The following is a 12,391-nucleotide window of genomic DNA, read 5'->3' on the forward strand; positions in this document are numbered from 1 at the left end:
AAACACGTAAGTAGTTTTTATTTTTGCACGGACTCTTCAAACGCCTCTCGTATACATAAATGATTTGGTGTACAGTGTGGGCAGCAATCTGCGGTTGTTTGGTAATGATGCTGTAGTGCACTATAAGGTGTCGAAGTTGAGTGACTATAGGAGGATATAAGATGGCTTAGCCAAAGTCCGGCTTACCCTGTACTGGCGGGCCAACTGTCTGGAACATTTTCCTCCACGTCTGATCGCCGAACATTTCGGGTAAGACCTCCATGATTTCCTACTTCCTGAAACGACTCTTAGATCAACGGCGATATAATGTTGCAAGGACTGAATGATGTATTGTTCAATGAATTCGAAAGCAAAGTTCTATGTACTGACGTGGCAGAAAATATTTAGAAATTTTGGTCTTGTGTCAAAGCGGTAGGTGGATCAAAACAAAATGTCCAGACACTCTGTGAGCAAAATGGTACTGAAACAGAGGACGACAGACTAACGGCCGAAATACTAAATGTCTTTTTCCAAAGCTGTTTCACAGAGGAAGACTGCACTGTATTTCCTTCTCTAGATGGTTGCATAGATGACAAAGTGGTAGATATCGAAATAGACAACAGAGGGATAGAGAAACAATTAAAATCGCTCAGAAGAGGAAAGGCCGCTGGACCTGATGGGATACCAGTTCGATTTTACGCAGAGTTCTAATAAAACCCCATGTCATTCCAAGCATGTGTGTCAATTTGTACCTCTCTATCTACATTATTCCGTGTTTTATTCAGTTTTCACATTTATACTGACTTTTTGATCACCCGGTACATTAAAAAACCACAATATCGTCCGAATATCCGTTTCTGTCACTGTGTTATTCAACATTTAAATCAGCTCTTACATGGCATAAATTAAGAACAAGAAAAACAATGATAATGTTTTGAGGGCAGGCAATATGGCGGTGCCGGCTTCAAAACATTATCAAGCAAGTCTGTAGTGTCACCAAAAGAGTAGAAAAATCTCTGGAGTGAGCATTCAAATGGGCAGAATTGATTTTCTGTTGTCAACATACATTGCCGCTGTGGCTACATGATCTCGGGATGCGTACGTTTGCCTGTAATGCTACATATAAATTTTCAGTGTAGTCATTTCGCTGGTACAGTCGGATTGCCTTCATGGATGCTGTGATTTGCTATAGACGTTCTGTAGGCACCGCAGCAATCTGCATTTGATAGCTGGACTAAACTGGGCCCTTAGCTTAGGCGAGCAAAATGAACTAGCATCACGTCAATGCACTGTCACGTCAGCGTGCATTCACATCGTTCCTCACGTCACGTCACGTCAGTTCACTTAGCCCAGTACTGAACAGCGAAGGTGAGTTTATGAGACACCAACTGTGATACAAAACGTCAGATTATAGTATCGGAATTGAGGAACTAACAACGACAAAGTTTATTAATGACGAAAGCAAACTTCATAACGTAAATGTTGAACAGTTTCGTTTGAGAAAGTGCTGAGAAGCGAAACAACATTTCAAAACATCGACATATACATGCTAGGGGAAATTTGTACATATAATCACGTCAAACAATATCTGTAAAAGAATAAGTGGAGGCTGTTTATCCTAGGCATTATTTTTTTCTTATGTAATTAATAGCCGCACGGGTTTAGCCGAGCAGTTTAGGGGCTGCAGTCATAAAACTTTGTCAGTATGACCAGGAAGGATTCAGGATTCACACTCATAGCAGTGGAAGTTCAAAAACATTAAAAAAATAATTTTTTATTTCATGTGAACTTACATCATTTTTTTACTTACTATAGGCTGCGTTTGTTGCTATAGGTACACGTTTCTTCATAAGTAAGACAGATTCTTCGATGAATTTTGCGCAGTATACAAACCATACTTACAGGTGAATGAAACTCTAGAAATTATTTAATTTATGAAAAAATGAATGTGCTGTTACATTTTAAACCTCGTGTTTAGAAAAAACTCAAATTTTATAGTTAATTATCTCAACTATTACCACAGTTTTCAATAGATTTGGAAAATTCTAGTTTCATACACCTGTAATTATGGTTTGTAAGCTGTGCAAAATTCATCGAAGAATCTCCCTCACTAAAGAAGAAAAGTGTACCTATAGCAACAAATGCAGCCAATGGTGAGTGAAAAATGTCAACTTTTAAATGTAAAAAAAAAATTATTTTCTTATATTTTTGAACTTCCACTGCTATGAGTGTAAATCCTGAATCCTTTCTGGCCATTCTGACAAAGTTTAATGAGTTTATTCGTAAAAGTATAGACAGCGGAAATTAAAATTTCCTCTGGTACCTCTCCTGCTCCAAATCGTCCCGTTTGACGTCCTACCCCCCCTAAGTAGTGTGTAAGCTTAGGAGCTGATGACCTTAGGAGTTAAGTCCCATAAGATTTCACACACTTTTTTGTAATTAATAATGTCATAAACAACTGTATTTTTGTCCTTCATTACAATTCCTGTTTCAATTAAATTATTATGTAATGGAAATTGCTCCGTCAACTTACGTTCTTATTTATGTATGTTATGGCGTCAACTCTGTTCCATTACTTTTCTGCTTTCAGATATCTGACCTCTCTTATCTAAGAATACTCAGGGGGAAAGATATCCAAAAGATATCCAACTTGTCATGGAACATTTGCAATTTGCCACGAATACAAAGTATGATAATAAAATAAAGATTACGAAGAAACAAAGGCATAGCATCCACTACTATGACACGAATTGGCATGCCGAAAACTGTGTGACTTAGCATTTACATCTACATCTACATCTACATCCATACTCCGCAAGCCACCTGAAGGTGTGTGGCGGAGGGTACCTTGAGTACCTCGATCGGTTCTCCCTTCTATTCCAGTCTCTTATTGTTCGTGGAAAGAAGGATTGTCGGTATGATTCTGTGTGGGCTCTAATCTCTCTGATTTTATCATCATGGTCTCTTCGCGAGATATACGTAGCAGGGAGCAATATACTGCTTGACTCTTCGGTGAAGGTATGTTCTCGAAACTTCAACAAAAGCCCGTACCGACCTACTGAGCGTCTCTCCTGCAGAGTCTTCCACTGGAGTTTATCTGTCATCTCCGTAACGCTTTCGCGATTACTAAAAGATCCTGTAACGAAGCGCGCTGCTCTCCGTTGGATCTTCGATACCGTCAAAACTTTGTTGCCGAGAAACCTTTACGTGCCTTGGGGTGATGTAGCGGTCCGTTAACGAGCTGTGTGAATGCCGCCATTTGAAATGCGTTGTGGAATGATGTAACACGACGTGATGGTCAGTGTGAGTTGGTTTTAAGAAAACAACGTCACCCCAAGATCAAGTGACAGTCCCCAGCTTAACGTTGCGCAGAACGTAACGCTCACTCCAGAGGTATTTCTACTCTGTAGTGTTCAAATGGTTCAAATGTCTCTGAGCACTATGGGACTCAACTGCTGAGGTCATTAGTCCCCTAGAGCTTAGAACTACTTAAACCTAACTAACCTAAAGACATCACACACATCCATGCCCTGAGGCAGGATTCGAACCTGCGACCGTAGCAGTCGCACGGCTCCGGACTGCGCGCCTAGAACCGCGAGACCACCGCGGCCGGCACGGGACATGTTATTCAATCAGTATGGCATTTGAGAGATTTGCATGAAGTTTTAGTAAATTTCGTGATATTTGACTATTCACTATTTTTAATTAATTTTAATGATTAGAACACAGATATTTATAACCACCGACAAGTAGCTGAAGAAACGCATAGAGTTTTCCTGAAAATGTATGTCTTTCGTGATTTGCAAAATCCCTTGTACATGCAGTCTGGGTCAGGTACCCGGAGCTACTTTGCACACCGACGCTTCGAGCTGCAGAGACAGAGGCGGGCCCTATTTGGCAGTTAGCCTGCTCGGTGGTTAGACGCTGCTAATGTAGTCGTATGGTATTACGTTTTGGGGCAACTCTTCGCATTCTAAAAGGACATTTTTGGCACAGAATCGGGCGGTGGAGTAACTTGGCGAACGTCTTTTCAACCCATGTTCACTGGGCTGAGTACATTGACATTGGCCTCTCAGTGTCGTTTTTTTAAACAATGTCAGCTTATTCCCAAGAATAAACAGCTTTCACTCAGTCAATACTCGGCAGAAATCCAACCTGCATTTGGATCAGTCTTCCTTTTGTGCAGAAATGTGTGCAGTATACTGCTGCATCTATTTCGAATAAGCTACCACAAGAACTCGAAAATCTTATCAGTAATCTATGCGCTTTCAAATAGAAACTGAAAAGTTTCCTCATGGGTCACCCCCTTCTATTCTGCGAGGAGTTTGCCGGCCGCTGTGGCCGAGCGGTTCTAGGCGCTTCAGTCTGGAACCGCGCTGCTGCTACGGTCGCAGGTTCGAATCCTGCCTCGGGCATGGATGTGTGTGATGTCCTTAGGTTAGTTAGGTTTAAGTAGTTCTAGCCGCGCGGGATTAGCCGAGCGGTCTCAGACGCTGCGGTCATGGACTGTGCGGCTGGTCCCGGCGGAGGTTCGAGTCCTCCCTCGGACATGGGTGAGTGTGTTTGTCCTTAGGATAATTTTGGTTAAGTAGTGTGTAAGCTTAGGGACTGATGACCTTAGCAGTTAAGTCCCATAAGATTTCACATACATTTGAAAGTAGTTCTAAGTCTAGGGGACTGATGTTAAGTTCCATAGCGCTCAGAGCTATTTGAAGTACATCCGTGATCCCAGCGCCATGGTTTCTTATTGTTAGTGTTGCCAGCTCCAATATGTAGAAACTGCGACTTAGACACTGGCGGTTTTAAAAATCTGTTGACAAGGACTTAAAAACCGGGACAAAAAATAAATGATGTAAATCTTCAGCAATTAAATAAGTATATCATTACAATACGTTGTGTCGTCATTAACATCTAAACAATGTGAAGATCAAGTTAGTGACGCATTTCGTGAAGAAGCCCAATCCAAGGCGACAATTTGTAGTTGGTGCAACTATTTCAAAGACATTGGATATTTTTAATGATGAACTGCGTGAATTCCCGAGAATTACTTTCTCACTGTTCGACTGGTGCTTGAAGAAGATCGAGAGACATCGTACGAATTTATTCGGGCGACATTGCGCGTTGGCATGAGTCAGATAAAAACATTTTACTTCAACAGTAAGACGGTGAGAAAGTTTATTTGTCGATACTTTTGATATAAACTGTCGCCAGATCAAAAACAGCAACAATTTAACTGGTACAGAAAACTATGAAAAATTGTAACGTGGTACTTCAAATTTAGTTTGAATTGTTGTTCATCCTTATGAATCTCGGTTTCATTGTTATGGTTCTGTGAAGAAAAGTCAGTAGAGTCAAAGGGTCTTTCGAGCAGAAACTAAGCCTACGAAAGTCCGACGAACTGGTAATGCTGCAAGGAAGGCGGTTGCTACTTTTTTTTTCTTTCTTTCCAGATACGGGCCAAAATGCCGATGTAGGATTAGAAGACAGACACACCGTTATTTCCGATTGCTACTGAGATTCTCTTCACCGCAAATTTTTGCAAAAGTTCATAAAAAATTGCATCACGACAACGCGTGATCGAATATAGTAAAAATAGGTATTGAGTATATGGGCTGATTTCATTTAATGGAAACGTACATCGATTTTAGAAGGATGTTTTGAAAAATGGCAGTACGTTGTACTGGAGGTTGAAAGTGACATAGGGTGTTGTCCCATGAAGCGTTAATAGTACCCTACCATTGTTTTCAGTTTATGTAAACTACGAGGGGCGTTTGAAAAGTCCGTGCAAAGTCGGAGAGATGGCACCACCGAGGTCATGCTTAGTTAGTAGCATCTTTGGAAAGAACGCACACCAAGTTTCAGCCGTATTTCTTTGTGTTTGGCATTCGTGTGAATCAAGGAAGTCGAGTGATTGTCAAAAAATGGACGAGAAAGAACTTCGTGTGGTGGTTAAACATTACTTTATGAAAGGCAAAACGCCTCAGGAGACCAAAGAGAAGTTTGATAGATATTACGGTGACTCTGCACCTTCGAATAGAACCGTTTATAATTAGTTGCACATTTTTTGAAGTGGCCATATGGGCACAAGTGATGCTGAACGTTCTGTGGAGGTTACGACTCCAGAAATCATCGATAAAATCCATGATATGGTGATGGATAACAGAAAAGGTGCGTGAGATTACTAGTGCTGTGGGCATCTCGAATGGGCGGTTACATAGTATTTTGCATAAACATTTGGACATGAGAAAGCTATCGGCAAGATGGGTTCCGTGATTGATCACGCTTGACCGAAAACGAAATCGTGTGAAGTGTTGCAAGGATGGTTTGCAGCTGTTCAAGACTTTAAGCGTGGTTTCGTCACTGTGGATGAAACATGGATACGTTACTATACTCCTGAAACCAAACAACATTCTAAACAATGAGTTACCAAGGGAGAATCTGCACCAAAAAAGGCGAAGATCAATCCTTCGTCCGGAAAGGTTATGGCGACTGTCTTTCGGGATTCGTAAGGGATAATCCTCATTGAATATCTGGAGAAGGGTAAAACTATTACAGACGCAAGAAAACCATCGGCGATAGGACCGCAAAAACTCCTTTTGCATCATGACAAGGCACCAGCACACACCTCAGCGATTGCGGTCGTAAAATGAATGGAAATAGGATTCCAACTCGTTTCACATCCCCACTATTCTCCAGACTTGGCTCCCTCAGACTACTATTGGTTCCCCAATTTAAAAAATGGCCGGCGGGACAAAGCTTTTATTCAAGCGAGGAGGTCATTGCAGCAACTAATAGCTATTCTGCAGACTTGGACAATTCCTATTATTCGGAACGGATCAACAAATTAGAACAGCGCAGGACGAAGTGTATAAGTTTAAAAGGAGACTACATCGAAAAATGAAAAAGGTTTATCCCAAACCCGTAAGAAGTTTTTGTTTTTGCACGGACGTTTCAAACGCCGCTCGTATTTGTGATACAGGATCAACAGCACTGTGAGATTGTCCGCTGACGACGAAGTTGTCTAGAAGAAAGTAACGTCGTTGGACGATCGTAGAGAAATGCGGAAAGAGCTGGATATAAATTTGCACATGGTCTAACGAATGTCTGCTCTCTCTGAGTGTGGGTGAACGTAAGACAGTACCTAATAGCATCAGGTTACTGCATTACTGGTGAACGTGTTCAACACATCGTATAAATAATTAGGAGTAATAGTAAGAAACGACGCGAAATAGGACGCTCATGCAAAAACGTTACTGGGGAAGTTGAATGGAAGTAAAAGTTCTGGGGAAATGAGGTGGATCTATAAAGGAAATCGCGTACAAGATAGCATTGCGACCAGTTCTATTGTTTCGGTGTTTAGAGTCTTTGTAAGGTAGGAGCGAAGATCGCACAGGTCGCTACAGGCCATAGGAAAATGTGAAGATATACTCGGTCAACTTGGAAGTGACGAAGTTGTTCTCGCGATAGGGAGTTTAGTAAATTTAGAGAACTCGTGATGGAAGAGGACTGTGAGACCGATATGGTTGTGTATCTGGCATGGAGCTCACGAGAATAAGATGACAGAGGTTAGGGTGGGTGGAATACGACAGAAATTCGATAATCCTGGAGCGAAACATCCACTGCCTTCTGCTCCACAGTGGCTTTAATAGTATATATGTAGATGTACACGTGAAAAAAAGGCTCTCAGGCAAAATGTTCAGCAGAAATAGCGACGTCATCGTCGAGAGAGAGAGTCGAGTCGAATTTTAGACGGATCGATAATTCCAACTTTTGAAGCGCTTACAAAAATGGCCCAGTTTTCTGGGGAAGGCGTTTTTCCGATAAACAAACTATTGAGTATAAACTAAAAAAACTGCAGCCAGTCACTTTTGAAACAATAAATTCATTGATATCTTTAAAAACGTTTTGAAAATAATCGAGCAAATGTGTGAAATGATTTGTCTGAAAGTAAGAAATAAAGCAGATAGAGAAACATTTGACGTATTTGATTTGCTGTAAATAAATTGGAGCTTCTTTCAAAGACACGCCAAATGATTCTCAAATATGTTGTATCTCTTGCTTTCGGACAAATCGTTTCACAAGACATTTTGACCGATTATGCAATAATTTTTTTTAAATTTCAGCTTTTGTTCAGAAAGTTTTGCTTTCCTGGAGTCTTCTTAATTTAGTACTTGATTCGAAGGAAACCACTTTGACAGACTAATACCACAAATTTTTAAGCAGAGAATAGCTAGGCGTTGCAAAGATAAAGTTTCTGACACCTCGTGTACCTTCCTAGCGTCTGCTCTTTTCGAAATGTCCAACGTGTGTTACTTGATTGGAAGGAGTCGATTTTAAAAATCAAATATCACATCAGTGCAACTTTTTGTACACCAAATAGCTACGCCTAGAAGAGATGGACTTCTTGACGTCAAATTTGCCTTCCTAATACCCTATGCTATAGAAATGTTCTAAATGAAGTAGTATATACGAAGGAAGGGTTTTTGACAGTTAAATATAACACGAAGACGGCTTTTTATATGCAAAATAGCCAAGTCGTGAAGAGATGAACTTTTTGTCACTCGATTTACTTAGCTATCAGCAGTTGTTCCGTAAAATACTTCATATTTCGCTCAAATCACTAATTGCTTTTTTTATTAAATACCTCACGCTGGTCAATTTGATAGTCCATTTGTCCATTTCCCACACTTTTGTTCGGCTGTCAAAATCTGGATAGTAATTGTCCCTCAAATCGTTAATGTATTTTTTGCTATTTACCGAAATTTCTTTCGAGGAATTAAGTTTTTTCGGAAGTAGACCTCACGCTGGTCAATTTGGTGCCGCATCTTACCATTTCCCACTATTCGTTTGGTTATGAAAATTGGGACAAAAATTTTCTCTCACATAACTAATTATTCTTTTCCTAAATAACCCTAATTACTTCCATGCAGCTACATGTTATTTTCAAAGGCAGATATCGCTCCGGCCAGTTTGATACCGCATTTGTCAATTTCCCACTCTTCGTATGACTATGAAAATTGGGAACGAAATTTCCACTCTAACCTGCAACTAATTTTTCCCTAAATAACCGATTTGTCGATATCTCACTCTTTGTCTGGTTCTGAAAATTTGGACAAAAATTTTCCTTCAAACCACTAAATCATTTTTTGCTAATTACCGTATCTACTTTAAAGCAATTAACATTTTTGAGAACAGAATCTGACGCTGGTCAATTTGAAACCCCATTTGTCAATTTCACACTTTACGTTTGATTATGAAAATTCGGACGAAAATTTTCGCTAAAATCAGTTAATTCTTTCCTAAATCTCCCTAATTACTTCGAAGCATTTTTTTCTCTTTTGCAAAACTAGAACAGACGCTGGTCATTTTGACACGCCATTTGGCCATTTCCCGCTCTTCGTTCTCCTGTCAAAATTCAGGCAAAATTGTTCCCGAAAATCGCTGATTAGTTTTATTTTGTCCATGTTGGATCCTGCGATCCCCACAGGCGTTAATAATAGTTCCTGTATGATGCAGCCAGCCACAAATACGTTTTGAAGGTTTTATTTTGCTGCAATAACCGGTTTCCGATTACCATGCCCGTCTTCAGATGGCTAATATTTTTCGTTATATGGATATTTCGGTTAAGGGTGTGTTTTCTGCTCCTCACTGAACCAGAATATTTGAGTATCTAGTGCAACTTTATCAGTTGTTTCGTTAATAAAACTACGCTATAGTGCTTGATTTTTTAGATACATCTGATGCAAACATAACATCTATATTGCATCATATATATATATATATACATAAAATAGAAGGACTTTAGCGTATTTTTATTAATGAAACAACTGATATAATGGGACTAAATAATCAAATATTATTGTGCAGTGTGGAGCAGACGACACGGTGTTAACCGAAACATCCATGTAACGAAAAGTATTGGGCATCTGAAGATGGGCATGGCTGTCCGAAACCGGTTATCACAGTAAAATTAAATTTTCGAAAAGTACTTGTGACTGGTTGCGTTATTCGCCAACAAATAGTTTTCGCAATTTCTCTAATTACTTTCAGACAGCATTTTTTTTTATTTTTTGCCAAACTAGACTTCATGCTGTTCAATTTGATACCCCATTCTTCCTTTTCCCACTCTTCCTTTGGTTATGAAAACACGCAGAAAAACGTTTGGTCAAATGATTAATTTTTCCATAATTCTTTCGAGGCTATGAAATATAATTTGGCGGAACTAGGCCTCGCCCTTGTCGGTTATGTGCTCCTTTTGTCAAGGTCCCACGTCTAGTTTCGCTATAAAAATTCGGGCTGAAATTTCCCCCTAATTAGTTTTCCTAATTTCTTTGATTACTTTGAGGCAGGGAAACATTTATTTGCATAACTAGACCTAATGCTGGCGAATTTTATTTCCCATTTGTCCAATTCCCACTCTTCGTTTGTGTATGAATATACGGACGAAAATTTTTCCCCCAAATTACTATTTCACTCCTAAATAACCCTAACTACTTTCAAAGAACCAAATACTTTGGAACTTCCTGGCAAGGACGACTCACGCCCCGTCCTCACAGCTTCTGCCAGTACCTCGTCTCCTACGCTCCAAACTTCACAGAAGCTCTCCTGCCAACCTTGCAGAACTAGCAAGGATATATCGGAGACATGGCTTAGCTACAGCCTCGGGGATGTTTCGAGAATGGGATTTTCACTCTGCAGCGGAGTGCGCTGATATGAAACTTCCTGGCAGATTAAAATTGTGTGCAAAGGTCCCGAGTTGGAGTGTCGGTCCGGCACACAGTTTGAATCTGCCAGAAAGTTTCGTATCAGCGCACACTCCAAAATGGTTGAAATGGCTCTGAGCACTATGGGGGACTTAACATCTATGGTCATCAGTCCCCTAGAACTTAGAACTACTATAACCTAACTAACGTAAGGACATCACACAAAACCCAGTCATCAGCAGGCAGAGAAAATGTCTGACCACGCCGGGAATTGAACCCGCGAACCCGGGCGTGTGAAGCGAGAACGCTACCGCACGGCCACGAGCTGCGGACGCGCACACTCCGCTGCAGAGTGAAAATCTCATTCTGGAACCAAATTGCAGACACTGGTCAGCTTGCTACCCCGTTTGTCGATTTCCCATTTTTCATTTGGCTGTGAAAATTCGGACGGCAAACCGTCGTGTAATTTAAGGGGGCTCGTTCTCGGTCGGCTCAAACGTGTTTGATTGTGTAAACCTTTTACCGCTAGGGACAGGGCCGCGCGGCTAGAGCAGAGGGAGCTGGTGTGGAGCGTCGTTCACGTACCGTACTCGCCGTAGTCGTAGTTCTCGTACTCGTCCTCCTCCGGCTGCTGCGCCTGCGGCCGGTCCAGCATGCGGCGGCGCGCGACCCTGGCCGGGGCGTCTGCCGCAGGCCGCTGCCTCGGGCGGTCGCTGCTGCGCCCCCGGCCTCTGGAGGCGGCGTCGCGGGAGGCGCCGGCGGCCAGCGCCGCCAGCACCAGCAGCGCCAGAAGCAGCAGCGGCGGCGGGGCGCGCATGCTGCCGTCTGGAGGCCTCTGGCCGTCTGGGCGCAGCGAGCCGCGGGCCCGCAGTCTCAAGGCAGCCGGGAGGCGGGAGGGGGGCGGGGCGCAGGGGAGGGGGCAGCCGGGAGAGGGGAGGGGGCGGGAAGAGGGAGGGGAGGGGGCGGGGCGCAGGGGAGGGGGCGGGGCGCACGGGAGGGGGCGGGCCGGGGGAGGGGAGGGGGCGGGCCGGGGGAGGGGAGGGGGCGTCCAGGCCGTCCAGGCTCCAACATGGGTCCAGCCCAGTCTGGACAGTCGGCAAGTGTCTCTAGGTACCCTAGCCAAACTGGTACACCTGCGCATCCTGATTTAGCTTTTCCGTGATTTCCCTGAATCGCTGCCGGCCGCGGTGACCGAGCGGTTCTAGGCTCTTCAGTCTGGAACCGCGCGATTGCTACGGTCGCAGGTTCGAATCCTGCCTCGAGCATGGATGTGTGTGATGTCTTTAGCTTAGTTAGGTTTAAGTAGTTCTAGGGGACTGATGACCTCAGATGTTGAGTCCCATAGTGCTCAGAGCCATTTGAACCACTTTGAACCTGAATCGCTCCAGGTAAATGCCGGGATGGTTCCTTTGAAAGGGCACGGCAGACTTCCTCCCCCATCCTTCCCCAATCCGATGACCTCGCTGTCTGGTCTCCTTCTCCAAACAACCCAACCCGACAACTCTGATACTGTGAAATTGGTCCTGTACAGGATTTCGTGCACAAGCTAAAATCTCCATTATATCTAATAATTGTTCCATAGGATTCATGTCGGGACATCTGGGCGCCCAAATCCTTCATTCGAAGTTTCCAGACTCTTCTTCAAACCAAACACAAAAAAAAGTAACCCACTAAAATGACTCATTGTCATCCACAAAAATTCCGTCTTT

General features: G+C 42.6%; 1 protein-coding gene across 2 annotated transcripts in view; it reads right to left on the reverse strand.

The window, feature by feature from the left end:
- The window catches only part of LOC126293286 (collagen alpha-1(I) chain-like), a 246,853-nt gene extending 235,323 nt beyond the window's left edge, over window positions 1–11,530 (reverse strand). For both annotated transcript variants that reach the window (XM_049986407.1, XM_049986406.1), the window contains exon 1: window positions 11,268–11,530. In XM_049986407.1, coding sequence (XP_049842364.1) covers window positions 11,268–11,499 — 232 coding nt within the window. In that variant the 5' untranslated portion in view covers window positions 11,500–11,530. The remainder of the gene's footprint in view (window positions 1–11,267) is intronic.
- Between the last annotated feature and the right edge of the window lie 861 nt (window positions 11,531–12,391).

The sequence above is a fragment of the Schistocerca gregaria genome, chromosome 10 (assembly GCF_023897955.1).
Source record: "Schistocerca gregaria isolate iqSchGreg1 chromosome 10, iqSchGreg1.2, whole genome shotgun sequence".
Taxonomy (NCBI): domain Eukaryota; kingdom Metazoa; phylum Arthropoda; class Insecta; order Orthoptera; family Acrididae; genus Schistocerca; species Schistocerca gregaria.